This window comes from Lissotriton vulgaris, chromosome 1_1, assembly GCF_964263255.1.
Source record: "Lissotriton vulgaris chromosome 1_1, aLisVul1.2, whole genome shotgun sequence".
NCBI lineage: Eukaryota > Metazoa > Chordata > Amphibia > Caudata > Salamandridae > Lissotriton > Lissotriton vulgaris.
Genome location: NC_141685.1, coordinates 1,546,580,771 through 1,546,603,916, shown reverse-complemented (window position 1 = coordinate 1,546,603,916; position 23,146 = coordinate 1,546,580,771). Strand labels below are relative to the sequence as shown.

Genomic DNA, 23,146 nt, shown 5'->3' with positions numbered 1-23,146 from the left:
TGGTAATTAGCAACTCTACTTAATTATTCTATATATATCCTTCACTGTCGTCTGGTGGAAAAGGCTTAGTAGGGTACAGATCAGGATAATTACCTGTCTGAGAATTAGTGTTACATTTCTCCTGGGGTCTGTAGGTGTTGGATCATTGTCCCCAGCCCCATCTCCATTGTCCTGATCATCATGTGTACATGGTGGTGGTAAGTCAGCAGGTGAATTAGCAATGGTTGAGACCCAGGAGAAGGAGGTGATGGAGGAGGAGAAGGGCTAGTACCCACATTCTTCCTTTTTAAAGTCTCAGGTTTATGTTTGAGAGTCACTTTGGTGGTAATATGTTCAGTTATTAGATGAATGCAGAGTTTTCTGTTTCGGATCCGGTTTTGAGGGCGGAGAATTGAAACTGTGCTGTTTTGATGGAATCTTTTTCAAGAAAGGGGGGGTTGGGCACTAAACTCTACCCAGACTGGGCCTCTTTTAAAGTTACAAAACAACAAAGTGTCTAGGTATGAGGTGTGCATTCAAATAGGAAGTACTTGTACAACAACCACCATGCCTCTTGAAGTGGTTTAGAGTTTTAATTCCTCTATCATGAATTCTTCATATTAGGACATTAACATCCAACTTTTTTTATCATGTCAACACCGAGAAAAACAATAAATTCAAAACAATACATTAAGCATTAATGACACTGACAAAAGTAACATAAGGACGAATGCAAAACCAAAAATACGCGGTACATTAACAAACAATTACACAGCTAGTCAAAATCTTTACTTCAGCCCCAAAATCATATCATACAGTGTGCACACAAGGCACTGTGCCTCGTTCTGTTTCTCCATATGACTACCTGCTGTTGGCAGATTATTGCTTTTGAAAGTGAAATTTGTCTATACCGCCACACATTTCTGTCTAACTGAAGGACTGGTCACCCCATTATTATTGTATGTTGTGTAATTTGTTGTTAATGTACTGCATATTTTTGGTTTTGCATTTGTAGTTGTCCTTATGGTTAATGTTTGTCAGTGTCATTGATGCTTAATGTAACGTGTTGAATTTATTGTTTTTCTTGGTGTTGACATGATAAAAAAAGTTGAATGTTAATGTTATAATATGAAGAATTCATGATAGAGGAAGTAAAACTCTAAACCACTTCAATAGGCATGGTGGTTGTCGTACAAGTACTTCCTATTTGAATGCACACCTACACATTTTGTTGTTTTGTAACTTTTGATGAAATCGACCCATCTGTTTGTTTCGGCATCGAAGATTTCGGTGCCGGTGTTTGGGATTCTGAGGATTTCAAATCCAAAGACGCTTTTGGCAACAAAGGGGGTGGGGCTGAGCCTTACTTTGATACCGAAGGTTTCGGATCGGTGCCAGATTTCAAACAACTCCGTTCGGAGCCGGATGCTTTGGGTGTGTTTTGGTGCCGAGCCGCAAGGTGGAGCATCGGAAACATGTTCTCGGTGCCAACCGTGGCCCGCAGGCGGGAGTTGGACCGGAGTCGTCTTCTTGGGCTGAGGTTAACTTTGGGGCAAGGGAGGATCAGTATTCACAATTTGCTGCCCTTGCGGGATGCCTTCGTCCACATTGGAGCTGTATTCGGAGACGGAGATAGGCTTTTTATTTTTTCTTCAGCTCCCATTGCATCTCCAGTCTCCTGTTCCGAAACTTTTCTGAAGTGGTCCGGAATGGAACCGTTGTGTTGGCTCTGCATGCGCGACGTCGTGCCCGACAATCGCGAAGCGTCGTCTTCGATCGGAAAGCCTTACACATGTCGCAGTCCTGTTCCTTGTGCTCCAGAGATAAGCACAAGTTGCACACTTCATGTGAGTCGATGCACGGGAATTTCACATGGCACCGTGGGCAGAATTTAAATGGAGTCCGTTCCATCTACTGCAAGGTGGACCGACACGGATAGGCCCAACGGCCTTCCACAAGCTACCCGATCGAAAGAAGGATTTTCAGAAATACGATACGTGGAGAACGTAAATAGGCGATCGAAAACAATACCGTTGAGGGTGAGTGTATTGCGCACCGAGGAGAACCCAAGAAACAGAGTTGAACCGGAGTGCAGCAATTCACGTCCGGACCCGATGGCGGAAAAAACAATCTAACAATGGAGTTGATGCTCATGCGTACCATGACCGAAAAGAAGAGTCACCTACCTTGTGACTGGAAAGACGTCTTCAAAGAAAAACAAACTTGCAAACAACCGAACCCAACACTAGATGGCAGGAGTATACAAAGCGTGTGATCTACAGCTCACATGTCTCAAAGACAATATTTAGAGGTTATTGGTTTGACTGTCTGAACAGAGGGACAGTTATATCCAAATTATCATAGCATGTTTTCTATACACAACCACTGCCACTTAGTCAATCCCTAGGGATTGAGAAGAGGTTGAAAGAGAACTTCATAGAGATAAACAAGGTGCAGGCTTAACCAACTGTATTAGTTTGCTCTTTATTTTATAGATACGAGTGACATCGGCATAATACTTCATTCTGAAAATGGAATAAAAATGTTTAAAAAACCACAAACACCAATTCATTATCCTTTTCTGTTGAGGACACAAACAGAAATTAGAGTATGATCATCTTTAAACCATGCAAGTACTTAATGAAATTCACATAAAAAATGGATTACCTGCGGCATCAGTGACTTGGCAATAAGGTAGGATTCCTCAGCTTCTCTGCTTCTATTCAAATTTTTATAGGTCCTTCCAACATTCATGTGGGCACCAATGTCATCTTCCACAAAAAAAGTAATGTTATATATTTACTATTAAAATAACAAAACATATATATATTTTTTACATTTGGTTCAACCGTACTACGTAATAGGAAAACAAGTGTTAACATTATAAAGATAGATATAAATGATAGGTCTACTCTACCCCAAGTGAACAAGTTACTTACCTTTGGTGGAACTCTTTCTGGTGGATATCTATCTAACCTTTTTACCTCCCCTTTAGATTATACCCAGGTGCCAGACTGGATCCAGAAGGTTTTTAAAAAGCATTGTTCAGGCGCTTGTAGATGATGCCATGCGGCACCATGTTGACTTGGTTTCACCTCGAAAGCGACAATGGAGCTCTATATAAGAGAAAACCTCTGCATGTCATCGCCATACCTGAATACCCTATTAAATTTCAGGATTCCTTGAACTTGTCCCCTACCACTCAGAGATGACAGAATAAACTGCCTTTTGCCTCTGCACACAAGAAGCCATCTCGAAAAGTAGATGTTCCTATTCCTTATGCTTAGAAGAAGGCTGCCAGCACTGCCATATGTTTCCTGAAAGCCCGAGAGTGAAGCTGCTGGCTTAAGCCATTATCTGGTGTTGATAAAGCACCCACCAACAATTTGATACACTTCCTGTGGCATTGGCCTGAAGTAGCTTGGGATAAACTTTTGTTTTTTATGCAGAACACAGAGTAGTCATTTGCAAGGAGACAATACAGGTACAAAGTATTGAGCAAATGTTCCATCTTGCTAATGTCCACAAAGAAGCAGGAGTAAAATCTTGGGTGATCTCTCATAGGGAAACTAGTTATATGGTATTCTGTACAATAGCTTTTGTGTCCTTTGAAGGGGCAGCGAGGTCAGGAGAGAGAAGGGAATACGTATTTGCAACACTTGCATTTTCTGAACCCTTTTTTTGATTTGGCTTAAACGCACACACGGAGATTAGTAAAGCAATAAAAACATTGCACATTCTTAGTTTAAACAAGAACACTGCATATTCTTGACCTGTCAAAAATGCCCCTGGGAAGGTTTCAGAGAAGGCTTAGTTAAAACAATCCACAGACCTTTGTCAGACACCACCTCTATCTTACATTGGTTTATGACCTAGTTAATTAATAAACCAAACACAAGCTGTCAATCAAAAGGCAAATGAAGGTCCATCTGCTCAGCTGTCTGTTTAAGAAGGGTGAGCATGGCCTTGCTTTATTCCAAACGGACGCTCATGGTGCCTTTCACTGAGTAGCTTTTTCCACATGTTGGCAAAAGAACCTCAGCATAAACACTGCATTGTGTTTGCATTGATCAGCCTCCAACTGTATTCTCTCACAAGTAGGCCAAAGGCTCATCTTAAAGACTTCTCCATGTGTTGTTTAAAAAAGGGGCAGAACCAATATAATTGTAAAATACCTAGTGACCTAAGGCTGGAAATTAGATAATTTCTCCCTAATTAAAAAACTAAATCGCTAGAACAAGTAAAACGGGTCTCTTTGTCATGATCTCTAAGGAGTGAAGAAGGGTCACATTCTACAGAGAAGGGAACACACAAGCCATTGGCTAAATGAAGCACCTTAATCCAGATTTCCAGCAATTCTATAATGCCCTACCCCTCCGATCCCTTGCGCATACTAACAATTGTGCTGCTGCATTGAGCCTGGACTTTGGCATCCTAGGACCTGCTATGCAAAAGATGCACACAATTTGTGAAATCCAGGATCTGCTGCTGTAATTCTCCGGTCTGGTGTTGCAGTTCCTGTGGTGAGCACTACGATTGGGACATCATTTTGGCTAGCCTTTTTAATAAAAATCTTCTTTTGAGAGGCTGTAGTATAAACTCCAAGCAGAAATGATATAAAATTAGGTTTATTGGAAGAGCACCGTACAACGTCTCCTCAAGTAGAAATCCCAGTAACAGCTGTCCCATGGAACATAGAACACCATGAACCATAGAAACAGACTGCAGCAGAACATTTAAGCATGAACACAAATGACACTTAAGCATTTAAAGGAACATGCAGAAACATTAGAATGTAACACATTTCACTCCTATGAGAATAACAAATATTAAAAACAAGAATTCTTTATCCAAAATCTCTAAATCTGACAGGAGAATTAATAGATCTCTTGTTATTCTTAACTCTGGAACTTACAGAATTACTATCCAAAATATCTTGAGAATCAGATGAACATTCTGACTCAGGTTGATGATCTTCAACACCATTAATCATGTGACTAGAGAATTTGCTTTTAATGTGAGAAGAGTCATTCTCAGAGAATGGAACAAAACTAGAATTATTATGACATTTCACTACTAGTCTCACATTCCACACCTTTCCATCATTCGTCACAATACTGTTAAGATTAACCTTGACTACTTTAGAGGCTTGACCAAATTTGGAAAAACCCTTTGCAACATGTCCAGGTTTACGTATCCTCACTAAATCTCCTACAACAAAAGTAGGTACCATAACCTTCAATTTAGAAGCATAATATGACTTAATTCTATCCTGATGCAATTTAACTCTTAAGGAAGTACTATAACTTCCACGCAGAACAAAATCACTCTATCTCTTCTTAATCCACCAAGGACACAACTTAGATGTTGGTTCCCTACCTCTTAATAAACTAAATGGACTAGAATCAGTGACAGAGTGAGGCGTAATCCTATACATCCACATTCTCTCTCGTAAAGCCACCTTTCACTAACTGCCAAACCTCCTTGCCCACTCAACACACTCCTTGAGAACACGGTTAAACCTCTCTACTTGGCCGTTCCCTTGTGGTTCATACAATGGAGAAGTAATATGTTTAACACCACATGAACTAAGAAACTTTACCACTTCATGAGATTTCAACTGTACTCCATTATCCATAACAAGAACTTCAGGACTACCCTCACGAGAAAATACTTCTCTAAGAAATTCAATAATGCTTGGAGATGTGGCTTGTGAAACAAATCTGACTTCCGGCCACTTTGAGTGATAGTCAATTCGCACCAAAGCAAACCGAGCATCTTGTGACAGAGTAAAAAGGACCAGAAACGTCAAAAGCAAACTTCTGCCAAGGTTTTTTTGGCCAAAAGACAGGTATCAAAGGAGCAGGATGAGTTCTCAACATTTTATCACTAGAAATACACCTAGGGTAGTCCCTAACAACTCTGTCTACCATCTTATCCATGCTGGGCCATCAAAAACTGGATCTGACCAATCTTTCCATGGATGACATTCCCAGATGACAACCATGTGCAAGTTTTAGTATCTCCTCTTGCTTTGACTCCTGGGGAACACACTTACCACCCTTAAAAATGAGATCACTCTCAATCTCCAACTCATTAGACACTTGATGATATGATCTCAACTCAGCGGGGATAAAACTGACCTCAGGCCACCCTTCTAATATGTAACGCTTTAGTAAAATCCAATTATTATCTTCAGTAACACTCTTTTCCCAAGACTCTTCAGAAATAGCAGAAAATTCCTTAACAACAAAGTGTACCACAGATGCAACAACTTCAATATCACTCAAAACAGTTTTGTCATCAGAGGGACAAGTCAGCCGGGACAAACAATCTGAAGTAATATCGCATCTACCTGGCACATACTAAACAGAAAAATTATACTCTTGTAGTTCTGACATAAATCTTCCAATCCGTGCAGTGACATTGCAACCACCACAAGGCAACAATATGGATACTAAAGGTTTGTGGTCCGTTCTCAATAGAAACCAATTTCCCCACAAAAAATTACGAAAATGATAAATTCCCCACACACATCCCAAAAGTTATTTTTCTATGACAGAGTACCTCCTCTCTGTTTCATTAAGTGTGCGGGAAGCAAACGCCACACACCATTAGTATTTACCACTTCTTTGAGACAACACTCCACCCAGACCGTATTCACTAGCAACCACAGTGACAAGGCAAAGTTTGTTCACACAGAAGGGTTTCAAAGTAGGTGCTTGCACAATTTCATCCGTAATTAGTTGAAAAGCTGTTTGTTGTTTTCCCACCAATAAAAATCTATCTTTTGTCTCGTAAGTTCCCTAAGAGGTTCTATTTTTGTGGCAAAATCTTTGATGAACTTACTGTAATACTCACAAAGACCAGTAAAGGACAGTAGTTTGTCCTTATTGTCCGGAGGTGGAGCCTTTACTATCGCTTCAACCAGTGTTTTTTTGGGAACAATACCATCTCCAGAGAGAGTGGGACCCAAGTAATCAAATGAATTGCAAAACATCTTACACTTATTGTCTTTTAAGGTCAAACCATGAGACTCTAAACGTTTGCAGACCTCTTTTACATGATCTTTGTATGAATCATGATCAGGAGAAAACACAAGAATATCGTCTTGGAAGCACTTTACATACCCATTAAGATCTCTAAAAATATGGTGCATGGCACGCTGAAACACTGACACCACAGAGGCTAACCCAAACGGCATTCTTTTGCATTGAAAAAGCCCTTCTGGCGTAAAAAAGGCAGTACATTTTTTAGAATCTTCTGTTAAAAGAATTTGTTGATATGCCGACCTCAAATCAAAGGTGGAAAACACTTTAGCCCCCTCCAGCATGCACACAACTTCGTTAATTTTAGGAAGGGGGTGATAATTCACATATTAAGTTTGAATTCAATGCTCTCAAGTCCAGACATAATCTCAGGCTTTTATCAGCCTTGCGAGCCAAAACAATTGTCGAAACCCACTCAGAGGATTCTATTTCCTCAATTTGGACTTCCTCAATGAGATTCCGTAAAAGGAGCTTGAGATCCTCTCTGATGTTGATAGGAACATTTCTTAACTTCTGTTTTACAGGTACAGCACCTTCCTTCACTTTTATTTTATGACAGAAATGATTGAGTTTTCCCTACTTCTTCGAAAACACTTTAGGAAAAGCATCAATAATATCATCAATGACATCACTAGAATCAACAATTCTTTTGATAACATCAAATTCTTGAATTTTATCAGTAATAACCATTACAGGATCCGGATTCATGTGATTAAGCATAATACCTAAACTCCAATGGTCTCTCCAACTAAGGACATTCACTCCTTTTAAAGCACATATAGTTTCACATATGCGACATGCCCTTTGAAGTTCATGTCAACTCCAATATACCCTTCTAAATCTATTACAGAACCGTCAAATGCTTTAGCAATAATGTCAGGTTTCTTAAGATCTCTAATGTTCACAATACCATTAAACATATCTATAAAATTATCTCTAGTAATAATAGTCTAGGGTGACCCTGAGTCTGCCATAAGATCAAGAGTTACTCCTAGAACATTTACACTACACTTAGGAGGTTTTAGAGAGTTACAAATATTTCCTTGCTCTCCACAATCAGTAATAGAGACGACAATTCCTCTTTCACACACTCCTTCCTCAGGTTCTTCATCATTCAAAAAGGAAATCCTTCCTTTACTGGTGTTATTCAAAACATAACTCTTGCAAACATTGGGAAAGTGCCCACGTCTACCACATTTCTTGCATTCTCTACCTAAAGCAGGGCATTTGGGACACGATGCTCCATGGTTCACACTACCACACCTGAAGCAATGGAATTCTCCATCTGTTTTTCTAAAAGTACGCTGGTTATTCATAGTACTAGATGACGTATCAAATTTTCGTGAAGCACCCATGGAACTAGATGGTGTATCAGATTTAACAGCACAAACATCTTCACCTTTACCCTTAACTTTCCTTATCCAAACATTTCATCCATTTATCTGATTGTTCCATAGCTTTAGCAGTGACAATAACATCTTTCAAATTCGGTTCACCCATAATCCATAACTGTTCTTATATCTTCTTACTTTTGGTGTGAACAATAATTTGGTCCCTGATCATTTCATCAGTAATGGGGCCAAAATTGCAATTGGTAGATAAATAACGTAAAGCTGTAAGAAAATCATCACAGGATTCAGAATCCTCTTGGGCCCTCATATAGAATTTATACCCGTTCAAAGCAATACTGCAAGTAGGTTTAAATCTAATTTCTAAAGGAGACATGGCATCATCAAATACATTCCTATCCCCACTTCCGTCACTTTGAGGGAGTGTCTTAAAAACAACTTGTCCTTCTGACCCTAGGGAGTGTAGAAAAATATTTTTCTTTCTTTCAGCCGAAAACCTTTCTCCGTCTATAGCCGTCAAATAAGTTAAAAACTCTTCTTTCCATCTGTTCCACGGTATGGGTGGGTCTCCTTTGCATTGAAGAAACTTAGATGGAGGGTCAAATTGCATTGTCATTAAATTACATACAATTCTAGGAAGAAATATAAAAAAATACACAAGAAAAAAAATGATGTAAAAATTATGGCCGCCTTTGTATATAAGATGAAATAATCCATAAAAAACGACAAAAAGGAAGAGAAACTAGTCTATGGTATATACCGTTTTGGTAGATACTGTTTTTGTAAAATGGTAAATTCTGTTCTTGTTTCCAGTTTAAAAAGGAGATTTCATGTAAACAGTAAAAGTATATTTAATCCCTGCCAAGCTCGTGACGGAACCGTTCCATCACGAGCCTCGGGTGGGCTCTGCTGGTGACGGAAAGGTTGCGTCACGGCCCACTAGCCGCGCCTGTGGGGCGCGAATTCCGCCCCTGCGCTGACGTTCTAAAGAGCGGGCGGGGCAGTGACGGAACCGTTCCGTCACAAGCACAGCTCACCCGCGGGCCGTGACGGAGCGGTTCCGTCACGAGCACGGGAGCGCCGCGCAGCCCCGCCTCCCCCCTTAGCGCTGCGGCAGAATAGCCCCCGCAGTGAAGGGGTAAAGTGAAATTTTTTTTACCAGCTAACGTTGTAATTTGTTGCAGTGTGAGGAACGAAATGCTGAAATAAACACACTGAAATAGAGCAGACACGCCGATCGTGCAGTAGTCAAGGTGACTAGGGTAAACAAATAAAATGGCCGTCACGTCTGCGTGAGGCACATAGCGTTTACACTTGGAGAGAAAGTCCAACCGGTAACTCAGGGAAGTCACCAGCGAGCACAGCAGCGTGTGTTCCAAACGCAACGGTGCACACGAACACTGCGAGACAGCTCCAACCGCTCCCACGTCAAAGGTAAACAAGCAGAGAAGCCAAAGTTATATTGTCCACAAAAAAATAAATATTAATAAAAAAATCTGTAGATACGACAGACAAGTTGAAGAGCACAAATTTACCTTGACCGAAGACCAAGGGGCTTGAGCTACGGTAAATGTGGCAAAAATCGTTAATCAAACAATTTTTTTGCCAGTAGTATGAAGTAAAGAAATCCTTGTCGAAACATAACAGCACTCGATTCGGCAAAATTGTCCTCAGTAGAAAGTAATATAGATGCAAGAATAAGCTCCGTGTAAATAGCCACACGATTTTTAAAGCATAGATTCTTTATTCCAGTGAAGTAGTGTGGCTCACTGGTTAGAGGCGGCAGACCCGAGAGCAGAGGACGGCCCGGGACCAGGGTTCGATTCCCGGCACGGCAGGTTTCTGGACCAGGGTCAGCGGACTCGATAATTCTCTCGCCTCGGTGCCCACTCTGATCAGCGTTCACACTCGGCAACTCTGGGCATTAGCTTGCCTCATCTTCACTAACGGCCCCACCAGACCGCCGGGGATGCCTGGTCTCACCCTGGAGATACCCATTAAGGGACTATCTCTCAGGGAAGCCAGGAAGGGTTTCGCAGCAGTCGAAGCGCCTTGGGACCCTCCGGGTAAGTAGTGCGCTATATAAATGCCTATACATGTACATTTACATTCCTGGTCGCTCCTGTGCTCCAAGAATGATGATTGTAGCAGGCCAGGGCAGGATCGTCGCCAAACCGTAGTATAAACTCCATGCAGAAATTATATAAACATTAATAGCTAGGCTTAAAAAAGTATTGCAAATATATGAATTGGAAATGTATGCCACTCAAAGTATTTGGTATTTTAATGTGTCATTTTACCCAAGCTTTGATTTCAATATATGGCCCTTTTCCAGGCATCAGATCAGAATGGATCGAAATTTAAATGCACTTATTATATTTTTGCAGCATGAACCTAATAAAGAAGGTGGTCACATATTGTGAAATTGTGGGCTAATGATAGTACTCTACAACAAAAAAAACAGAACTCACCAAACGAACAGGCATGGAATAATTGAAGAGATTTATCACACACTGCTGGACATTCGGGAGGACTCAATATAGACTACTACTGTTTGTCCCAAATGCCTAAACACTCCGACCTCTTTTTAATATCTCATAATGATACCAAAATGAGGGATGAGAGTAACAATGCCAACCCCTTAAGTTATCTCCACGTCTCTCTCCCTCCAACTATGCTAGCTCAGGGCCATAACTAATATAAAAATCTCAGATTGGACAACTCCTTGCTGTAACCAGCTAAGCTGACTACAATCTTAAGAAATGCCACAAAGGAACGTGCACAGCTGTTCAAAGCTGTTAGCATACTGAAAAGCATACAATTGTAATTCTCTCCCTCACACTTCATCGTCCGCCACACTGCTACGCGCCGCATCCCATAACACAATAACCGCACCTCAGTGGTCATCACGCACAACATGGAAACACTTCCCATGATCAACAAAAAGACAACATATTTCCAGCCACACTCTACATGCTGTAGTGTGCTACCTATGTAGGCAAGCGCTTCAGCACCCCACATAAGCCTTATATAACTGCAGCAAAACAATACAATACTGTGGGCGATGCAACAACAACTGCAGAAAATGAAACCCCATAATCTGTTACAAGACTACCAAATGCCCAGGATGATTCAATCCAATAAGGTAATAAGCATACCTCATGTAAGCTGCAGGGGTACCACGTAGCTTATAATGATAATACATACCTAATGTATCCTTCCTAGTGAGAAACAGGAAGATATGAGGCTGGAAAAAGCAGAGTACATGATCCCCTTGAGACTAAACTAGTCATGTACATCCCAGAGGCCATCCTATGTGAGGCTCTATAAGGGACATACACCATGCAAAACCATCAGCCAGCTTTTAAGTTAACACCATTTTGCAGGCTGTGCTCTATGGTTCCACTTTCTTCCTTGTTAAGCGTATGCTATAGTGTCCCAGCAAAGAGAGTGCTAAAAAAAAACGTTCTGGACGAATATATCCCATATGACAAAGAACCACTTGGGAACCATGTAATAGATCTTAAGGGTCAATCATCCTGAACCCAGGCAGTCACTGAAGGTGGGAAGTGTGGAAGAATGGGAGCGTTTGCCCCATGAAAAAAAACTTAACTTCAACAATAGAATAAAAGAGGCTCTTTCAGTGGAGTTATGAGATAAAGTAATTTTATCCTCCGTAAATGTTGGTGGCACTGGAAATGTTACTGTTGAATCCATCACCTACTATACTCACGAGCCAGATGCCCTACGGCAGTGATTCGTCCAAAAGCTCAGCAGCCCTCTATTGGCCACAAACTCAGAGAGGCTGAAGGAGAGATGCTGATAATGCAACTCTTCCAATGCTTAGACTTCTCTTAAGTACAGCTAATGAGGTTTTTAATTTTTATATTCATCACCTAATTTATGTGCTGTGGGGGACTGGACTGATCTGTTTGCTGCCTCTAAAAGAGAGGAAAATAACTTGCTACGTAGTGGAGAAATGGGTTTGATCCCGAGTCTATTGGTGTCCAGTTCAAATAATCACCCTCTGGGTGGGAGGGGGGAGGGGGGGATTGATAAAACAAGACGATGGAAAGATTTGTGAACTATCCTCTTATAAGACCTTCTATCTGACTGTGCAGCCTCCTGGTGGTCAGGATCAGGAAAAAGCTAGACACCATGCAGCCATTCTTAAGTGAGGCATTGAGATCAGATCTTGGCTGGACTAGTGTAACACCTAGAATGTGTATTACAGTCGATCCTTTATTGCATGTTCAGTGGGGCAAGCACCTGGTTATTGTAAAAATAATAAATAAGTAGCCATTCTAACATAGCATCAAGTGAAAAATAAGATCAATTCCAGTGGGGTGGATACTTAAATACGGGCCCAGGTTGATCAATGACATGTACATCCAAAGTGTAGGGTTTATGGCTAGGTCTCGTCATAAAGTGGGGAAGTCAAGATGAAGGAGATAGGCCTGGAGAGTCTATTAGAGTCAGTAAGAGATGACATGAATATGTATTGAACAAATATGGCATCAAGAGGATAGGGAAAAATTTTCAACAATCTGAAGTACCAAGACATCTGGGTGTCAGAAGGTGGATACTGGTGAATAAATAGCAAGCAGGTGTGCCGTGTGACCAGTCTGTCAAAGTAGGTTACAGTGTTCTGTGGATGGTTTTAAATACCAGGGTGAGAATTTCATGTGAGACCTTGTATTTGGCAAATAGCCCATTAGCACTGTGAGGTGAATGATCTAGGTAGGTTGCATAGGGTCCAAATGGCAAAATAAATCATCCACCTACAGAGGGATCAAGACAGGGTAACAATCCTGTGAACCAAAAGAAAGCATATGTCCACGGGAGCACGAGAATTTAAGGGGAATCTTAATACCCTGCTACTAAAAATAGATGCTTGGAAGTAAGGTGTTTGTGGAGTTTTTTTATGTTTAGCAGCTAGAACCTAGAACATGTAATAGCAGAAACTATTAGGGACTCCAGCTGCCAGTTGGAGTCAAAAGGAGATTCTAAATTCCTCCAGAGAGAGTGAAGGTGTCATCCCCTGGGAGTGGAATGGGAGTAGAGATAGCGTAGATGATACCGGACATGGGATTATTTCAGTTTTAAAACGTTGTAATATTAAGGAGTGGCTGGCAACCCAATGCCATAAGGTAATGTAACAATGAGGTATTTGCGTGTAGAAGGGGAAATGAATGACGGGGAGGGAAAATTCCAAGTGTCATCAGCGCATAAGTGCTATCAAAAGCTAAAGGTACATCAACTGGGATCGGATGGAGTCGAAGGAGAATGTTCATAACACGTAGAGATGGTGAAATAGCAGAGGCAGGAAGGGAATCATTCCAGAAATGGGAGGCCAGAACCACAAGCAATGGACTGGGTTACATGGTGTGCAGAGGCCAAGTATAATATGAATAGTGGAAAGGTGATTGGTGAGCACTGGTGAGAAATTTGGATCCTGGAGTATGTGCCGTTTCTTTAAAGCCTGTTGTTGACAAAAAACACACTACAATGGTTCAGTAGATTGAAAAAGGAGAGGAAATGAGGGAACCAGTTGAATGCAGTGGTTATATGGAGACGAGTTGTGCACAAGTTGTTGCAATTTGATGTCATTCACTCTTGTGACAATCTTGCAATCAACTTCTAAGCGTCCGATGAACTCTTAAATCTCATAGTTTCAAACACGTTTCTCAACTTGAGTGACATTAGACTCGCCCACAAGCACACATTCTTGTCATCGGACACTCTTCAAGGTCTTACTCTTTGAAAGAAGGATTTTGCAATTTTAATGTTCTGTTCAATTATTATTATTATATTCTTATATAGAGCCAGAATCGACCCCCGAAGGGGTATCTCCGCGCTTGCCTTGGGAACCCGTCCTGGTTTTTCCCTGTGAGATAGCCCCTACAGGGCATCCCCAAGGTGAAAGCCAGGCATCCTGCCGCGGGGGGCAATTGTGGAGATTAAGCAAGCTTAATGCCCAGAGTTGCAGAGTGTGAACCCATGATTAGGTCACGCACCGAAGCGAGAATTATCGAGTCCATGGACATTTGAGCTCAAGACCCTGCCGCGTCGGGAATTGAACCCTGGTCCCGGGTCTGACCTCTGCTTCAGGGTCTGCCTGCTCTAACCAGTGAGCCACACTTCTCCACGAAGATGGTGCACAGAGTTGAGACACGCTAAAGTCTTTGGGCCGTTCAACAAAGATGAGTACAAGAATTTTACAGAACACGTGCCTGTTTGATCACATGGTTACTTGCTTTATACATGTGTCTTTTTTGCAATGATAATTGTCTAGAAAGGACTATCATTTTTCAGTTTTTGTTCATATTTTACTTCTATAACTGCTTTCATTGGTTTTAGAACTGCAGACATCAACCTCTGATGAAGGGCCTTAGATATGTCTAAAATGCATTGGGGACGGAGGACATGGATTACAATCCTAAAACGGCTCAAAAAAATACTTTGAAAGCTGCCACAATCTACGCAAAAAACAGTTATCCTGGCCTTGATCTTGTCCAGACTGGACTATGGCAACGACCGGTATTTAGGAGCCAATAAGGAGGGAGGCGATTCGGAAGCTGCAAGTAGTCCAAAATTCTGCGACCAGACTACTGTGCCAGTTACCTAGAAAGGTCTCTATCTCAGGTTCCCTCCGCGACCTTCGTTGGCTTAGGATGGAAAATCGCACTAAATGTAAAGACCTATGCTATATGCATAAGATTAAATTGGGTGCAGCGCCACCGTATCTCAGTGCCTTACCTCCCTAGGCATCTTCCTCGATCCTCTACTCAGGCAAGGTTTCAAGACCCCAGGATCAAACGAGTGCATATGGGAGGTCAGTCTTTTGCTTGCTTAGCTCCTTTACTGTGGAATTCACTCCCGTTACAACTCCGGCATGAAACTATTTATTACAAATTCAGCAAAGACCTAAAAACATGGTTATTTAACCAATAGGGTTTCTCTTTCTTCTTGCGTGGGTCCGATGGCGCCGGGAAACCTCCGGGTAGCTGTGGGCTGTAGAAATCTTATAATAATAATAATAATAATAATAATAATAATAAGATACTGAATCAGTTTGTGTGGAAGTATCTCAGATTATTATTTCAATCCAAGGTGAAGATATATGAAAAATATATCACTATGCACAGACTATGATTCAGTTATTTACATGAGGAATACAAGTGTATATACTACAAAAAATCCAAAGTCATTTTTACACATCCAAAGTAATGCAACTTGAGGTGGGACGCATACAGGCACAGTCCTTCAAATAAAAATGTAGGAGCGCAGTGACCAGGGGGACTCACCCTCTTTTGCAGACATTAAACTTTAAATGCAGAAAATATTTTTGAATACAGCAAACTGAAAGTTGAATGCAATGCACAAGGAGTGCTTAAGGGACCCGATTAGTTTCATGGTCTGGTTCATAAAATGCACATCCACCGCAATCCAACCATTTTGTGTCAGGGTGAGACATATACAGTAGGATTCCTCAGAGCGGTCGAATTGAACTACATGATGCAGCAAGATGAGGTGCTCCTGAAGGCATATTTTCCCTATAGGAGCCTCTTCAATTACAGATGTTGTCCAGTGTCACAGTGATGCTATCAAGTAACTCAGCAATAAGAACACAAGGCATGCCTATCAAGTCTGCCAGTATATTTGGGAAAGCACAAGGGGAGATGGCAGGACCTTAATATTATTCTTAACTTCATACCTGGGCAAATATCAATGTGAATGATATTTGTAGGGTGCACAGCTCCCACTTACATGACGTTGCAGCACCCTTGCACAGTCTGAGGGATTTGCAAAACAGATCTTAGCAAAGGAAAACACAGTGTCCTGTACTTCGGAATGAAGATAATCCTAAAGGTATTTTCTTCAGGGTGCTACAAGCATCTGATGGAGCTAGCTGTACCTCAGCGAGAAGAGTATTGGTCATTTAAAAGGGGGAGAAGAATCCATGTGCTGCGTCTCTTCCATCTTCACCAAATGTTCAAGAAAGAAACTAATAGGTACATCAGAGCAAGTATGCCAAGCACTGACCAGATCATTTCCATTAGAACAAATATGATGCTGATTATACTTGAAGGTGTCCTAAACTGTCCCCGATTGGTGAGATTCTGAAACTCGGTATACTCAGAAATTAGTAATTTATATATTATTTATTTAAACCACATATAAGAAAGTTGACGGTTCATTTCACTAAACTTATTATTCTACAGGAGTTTCACCTCTAGTGAAACCATAGAGTCTGCAGCATACTTTAAAAAAAGCTATATGTACAGTAACTAACACCCAAAGTATTTACATAGCAAGGAGATCACCTTTATTTCTCAGAATTTTCCCAGCAAAAATGCAATCAAATGTATGTGGACGAACCTTAGAGGTCATAGCCAAGGACAGGCTTCAAAAAAGTCAATCTGAACCGCTACAAGATAACGGTCAATCCGAATTCTAAAACCAAGACAAGGGCGTGAAATGAAAACACCCCACAGAGGACCAGGGGCAAACCAAACAACAATTGTCGAGAGTGCCGGTTGGGGAAATGCATCTGAAAACACACTAAACTTGGTTAGACTCAATCAGTTCGTAACAGGGAAATCACAAGCCTAGTTCAGTTTTTTAGAAGAACTGTAGTAACATAAAAAGTGAAGCACTTGATACAGGTAAAAACAAAATAGATGCCCGTTTTGCCTCCCCCAAAAATCTGACTGCGAGTATACAGAAAACGAATTAACTGATTAACTGTATGATTCATTTCGTTTTTCATGCGTATCTGACATGCCATCTTGCGGTCATTTCCTAACTGTTTAATGTCAATATACCAAAACAAATATAACATTTCAATCCCATACACCTTCATCCTGCGTTAAAACAAGCCACACTCTGCATTCTGTAAAACCAAGCGGAATCGGAAGCTACAATACTTGAGCATCAGAAAAACAACTCCGGATGCATTAACTTCTGTGTCGCATAGAAGTCAATTATGGAACTGCAACTCTTACAAATAGAAATGTTCTGGCACATCGTACAAGTGTTTTCTCTCAGTTGCATGTTATCTACATTCAGTGGCTTCCTAATGAGGGAAATTAGTAGAAGTTGGACAAGCTAATTACCTTCAGTAACGTCTTAACTGGTAGAGACATGATTTCTCATCTTAGAATCCCCCCTAGGCGCCAGACACCAGACAGGATCCAGAAATATTCCCATCAGTACATCAGAGCGTCGGCAGAGGGTGTCGAGTGACTCCATAGCGATGTGGTCTCCCATATGTGGCATTAACGCAGTCCATATAAGCCCACCCCGACATCAGTTTCTTTTGTGAATATTTCCGTGCTAACAACATGCAGCCACGTAGATAAACAACCTCTGGAGACAGTATGTCAAAAGGGGAAAAGTTATGTTATCAATAAGTACAGAATGAAAGAACATAAGTGGAATGCAAAGAGGGAATCCAGGAGATAACAAGGCCCTCAGTTCGCAGAGCGAGGAGGATTGGTGGGCCGATAAGGAATCTGCAGCTAGATCCTGTCTCTACCAGATATTTTGCTACCGAAGGTAAGTAACTTGCTCATCTTAAAGAGACATCTAGTCCCAGATTCCTTATCTTAGAATCAAATACCCAAGCAATATCATCCTCGAAGGAGGGGCTGCAAACGAACTTCACCAAAGATCCCCAATAGCAAACGGTGGGCCCAAGGATATAAAGGGACTAAACTATCTGAAAATGATAGGTGAAGCAAGATGCTCATGACGAGGACCAATCTCCAAGAAGGACTATGGCAGCTCTGAGGGAGTAGACAGGTATAAGACAGTAAGAACACGTAGGTGAATAAGTAAAAGAGGCAACACAAAAAGGGATGCAACCTAAGATCAGGGAATGCAGAGGGACCAAGGACAATAGTCCATAAAGTCCAGGCTCAAAACCAAACGAAAAGAGAATACACAGTGTACTCAGTTACCGCAAACACATAGAACGAATAAAGAGCACCCACCAATCGTCAAGGAAACTATCCTGAGAACAGATACGAAACAAGGGCCCTCCAATTATAGAATGATGGAGAACAATAAATGCTGAAGAGCATGGCTAGAAAAAAACAAGAATGGTAAAGAAAACGCTCTTCTAGTGAGAACCTTGATAGATATATAAGGCATCGGCCGGAAATATGCAACAGAGATGCTCATTGATGAGAAGGAAGGAAACAGACAAGTACACCCAAGAAGGTTGAACCAGGTCACCAAGAATGGTGTAGGTAAAATGCAGCGACGTATATCACATAGAAGGCCAGATGATCAGATGTGCAAAACACACACAAAAATATATCTGAAGTAAAAGACATCTACAAGAGATCCATTCGAAAGATAGTATATACATGCAGAGATATCTACATCCAAGATAAAGGTATATGAAGATAAATATGCATATAAAATACATAGATATTCCAGTAAATCCGGAAGTCATACAGGGTACAGCAAAAGTATATCCACTGCTCCAAAAGGCAACCTACTTCCTCTGGTAGTGAGTGGGAGGACGTGAAGTGGAGGAACAAAGGGTACTACAAGAATAGAGGTGAGCAAGGGAGGGCAGAAATAATATGTGAAACTGCCAAAGAAGACGTTATGGCAGGAACTGAGGTGGAGACAGAAAGACAAGGCTAGTAAACAGCAACACGATGCCTCCTAAAAATAGGAAATGGAAAGCAGTGCCACTATAGAACAAGGGCAACCAGCCAAGAACCAACGCCACTGGGTGAGGAAGGATGCCAGCAGGCAGCAGCATGAAAGGCAAAGAATAACAGTACATGGAAAGGCCACCAGGAAGGAAAAATGAAAAAGAAGGAGACTGCCAGGATGAAAAGAATGGCTGGCAGAAATAAAGCAAACGCAAGGGGATGATGGAAAGGGCACTGAAACTTTTCAGAAACTCACCCCAGTCACAAATCTGGGTTTGAATCTATCATCGTTCTTTAGCTCACTTCACCACCACAGTTCAGACCCAGTCATTTGCCAATCAGTCTTGACCCCATTCTGCATGGGAACAGTCCAGCCTAAACTGGAAACAAGCATCCTGTGACCAGTTTCAGGGTAACTTCCCTCCCTCATCAGCTACACTAGCTTGAATCCAGTGGCAAAGTTAGCAAGGGACCCATGCCGGGCATACCCTGCCTACTTAGGGCAAATAACGCAAACACAATAAGACTCTGGACAGAGCAGATGCTCACCCCCAGACACAGAGCTGGGTTGAATCCATCATCTTTCTTTAGCTCAATTCGCCACCCCAGTTCGGACCCAGCCATATGCGAATCAATCTTTATTTATAAAGTTTTTTATTTTTTTTTATTTTGACCCTGCTCCTCATGGGAACAGACCTACCAAATCCGGTCTTCCCTGCACAGGAAACAAGCATCAGCCCTAATCATCTAGGCTAGCTTGAGTCCAGTTGTAATGTGAGCAAGAGACCCATGTCTGGGCATACCTTGCCAACTTAGGGCGAAACATGCAAACGCAAGGAGATGATGCCTGGAGCTCTGAAACTTTTCAGACACTCGCCCCCAGTCACAGATCTGGGTTGAAACCATCATCATTCTTTAGCTCACTTCGCCACACCAGTTCAGACCCAGCCATATGAAACTCAGTCTTAACCCTGTTCCTCATGAGAACAGTCCAGCCCGAACTTCCAAGCCATGTCTTCCCTGGACTGGAAACAAGCATCCTGAACTGGTTTCGGGGTCAGTACCTAGAACAAGGGCACCGAGGACGATGAGAAGACTTCAAAGACTGTGACATCCGCTCTGCCAAAAGCTTCAGGCGACGTTCCTTGTGCGACTTCTGCCGCAGCTGTTGACAAGAGTCACACTCGGCAATCGTGGTGCTAACCCAAACACCACATACAAATCGAGTGAGGATCCGTGGTGGGCATTTGCCGACTACAGAACTCACAGGGCTTTAAACCTGAGGACATCAAAGAAATGCACACTGCTCTGTCAAGGCTCAAGTAGACTGAAAACGGCCGTCAGAACCACAGTGTGGATCTGCGTGTTAGCACTGAAAAGAAGATACTGACTTTGGTGGGTCCATGAGGGGCTTATATGGACTCCATTGATGTCACATCTGGGAGACAACGTCGCTACGGAGTTGCTTGACACCTTCTGCCGATGCGCAGAGGTAGTGAAAATATCCGGATCCAGTCAGGCGCCTGGGAGGATGCTAAGATAAGGAATCTCCAGCTAGATGTCTCTATCAGACTACAAGTTTAAAGCCATTCTTAGAACACTGGGCAGGGAGGGTACAAACGAAGATGCTGTCATGAAATAATTGAGTAAATACTGCAAAGAATGCATATAACATTAATAGCAACTTTAACAGATGTGTTAACTCTGCCACTTTAAGAGGAATTGCAACCAAACCACTCTAAGTACAAGCACGCTGTCAACAAATGATACAAAAACATCATCTCTAAAGACTAAGCACGGATAAGTCACCTAATCGTTTAAATTAAATGTAACATGATACAGAATGATGGATCGACAAGGGTCATGAGAACACAGATGTTTTCTATAAAGTCTAGTAAATTCTTCCAGGCTTTCCAGGGGCACTTGAGGTAAATATGGATTTACCTCTCAAAATCAGATAAGCTTTCTAAAATAAACTTGATAAAGACAAGACAAACTTCGCTATGAGGCATGTTTGTTTAAGACATTCTGCCAATACCCAACTACGAGCATGACTAAATACGTGAATTTGTATACTTCAAAATGAATAGTTCTTTCAATGATTTTTGTGGCATCGAAGTATTTTACGCATGATGGTTGAGAAAGGAGGGAATGTTAAACTGGGGCATCTAAATGTGGAAGTAACTTAAGGGAGAACGCAATGAGAAAAGGTTTAGCTAATCTTCCATTCTTTATTGAACCGAAAACACATTCCTCTTGCTCAGTACTATTAGATCTTTCATGGAATGTTTGATGCCAAGGAATGTCAACCAGTTTGCTATGGTTTTCACTTAGTACCCAGCTGTTGATGTCTTTATTTATAATAGAAACCTGACCAGTGAGACTTAATTAAATCCAAAAATACTAAAACTGACTACCGTATTATACCAGGAAAAAAGGTTTCTGTATTACATAAAATAATGAGCATAAAAAAGGAAATCGTCCTCATGTCCTGCAGGCGTAATACAGAAATAGATTTGAACAATACCAACTTGAATAATTCGAGGCACACCTCCTAATTAAGGATCCTCCCAGTATTCAAGTCACGCAATGGTATGAAATGTCTGAGCCCAGCAAGCTTACTTTTGGTGTGCAAATATTTAAAAATCCTAAAAATGTAGCTAAAAGAGGGAGAGTGCTCAAAAACGATGTACTGTAACAGCCTGAATTTCACTTCAGATAAATGCACCAATCTGTGGGAATGATACATTTTTATTTTGGAATTGCACCACTTTTTCACAAAAAAACGGGTTAGTAAACAAATTTTGAATTCAGTCAACATGTTCTAATCTATCTTTTAGGTACTTTTATGAGAACAGTAAACCTGTGTAAAATCTAAAATGATGGTCGATAAATTGATGCACAGGTACTTTCACAACAAAATGAACCAGGTTCAACTTTATTTCAGGATACATGTACAAACATCACACATAACAGTATTGTATTGCGGGATTTATATAGCGCTTACTGCCCCTATGTGGGGCGCTGAAGTACTTGCCTTCATGAGCAGCACGCTACACGCATGAGAAGTGTTTCCATGTTGTGCATGATGACCACCGAGGTGCAGTTCTTGTGTTACGGATGCAGCACACAGCTGTGGAGGGGATAATTTAATGTGAGAGGCAAATGTGCAGTTTTATGGTTTTCAGTATGCTGGTAGCTTTGAACAGCTCTGCGGGGCTCTCATGGTATGTCATATGATGTAGTCTGCTTAGCTGGTTACAACACTGGGTTGTCCAATCTGAGATTTGTGTTTAATTGAGTTCGTGAACTGGCATGGTTGTAGAGAGAACAAAAGTAGACAGTACCTTAACTGACATGGTTGTAGCGAGAACAAAAGTGGACAGTACCTTAACTGAGATCATCTTCCCAGAGCAATATAGAAATTGTAAATTTGTCCAACATGTAAGAAAGGTTAGCTTTGTCTGGTAAAAATCATGAGAAACCTGCTTGCTTACTAAATTCAAAAACATGATAAGTACCCCAACTCTTACCTGGCTGCACATGCGTAGCCTGCATGAAGAATTTCAAAGCTCTCTCATAATTCTTCTCGTTCTCTAAAGCGTGGCCAACATTATTCCACAGTTTGGCATTGTTTTTATTTACCTGAAGGTACAAATGGCAGCGGTGAAAACGTTTATTAAATGATTTAGAGGCAATTACAGTGGTACACATATAAAATGATAATATTAGTAACCTTCTTTTATACATCAGGAAAGCTGCTGGATACAAATGTTCTCTTTATTTTCACTTAAGTACAATGACCACTGAAAGAACACTTGGTTCAAAATACATACTTTCAAATGTGGAGGGCTGCGAGCACATTAAATACGTGCAAAAGATCCAATTTAGCATGTATTAGCTTCTGGTCCAATGCCTATATTTACACAGATTAGAATCCACTAGAACAGCTCTCTGGTATAGTGCTCTAATGGCGCCAAGATGTTGGGTGATGCTTTCTTTAGGTTCCTCTACCACATGTCCATTACAAATTGAGCGAAAGCGGACTGCAGTTCAACCCTCTTCCCCAGCCCTTTTGGAGGAACTGATAACG

General features: G+C 41.3%; 1 protein-coding gene across 2 annotated transcripts in view; it reads right to left on the bottom strand.

Moving 5' to 3' along the window:
• The window catches only part of TMTC3 (transmembrane O-mannosyltransferase targeting cadherins 3), a 570,313-nt gene that overhangs the window by 153,080 nt on the left and 394,087 nt on the right, over window positions 1–23,146 (bottom strand). For both annotated transcript variants that reach the window (XM_086918002.1, XM_086918005.1), the window contains exons 10-11: window positions 22,587–22,698; window positions 2,647–2,750 (exon numbers count right to left, since the gene is read on the bottom strand). In XM_086918002.1, the coding sequence (XP_086774128.1) occupies window positions 2,647–2,750; window positions 22,587–22,698 (216 nt within the window). The remainder of the gene's footprint in view (window positions 1–2,646; window positions 2,751–22,586; window positions 22,699–23,146) is intronic.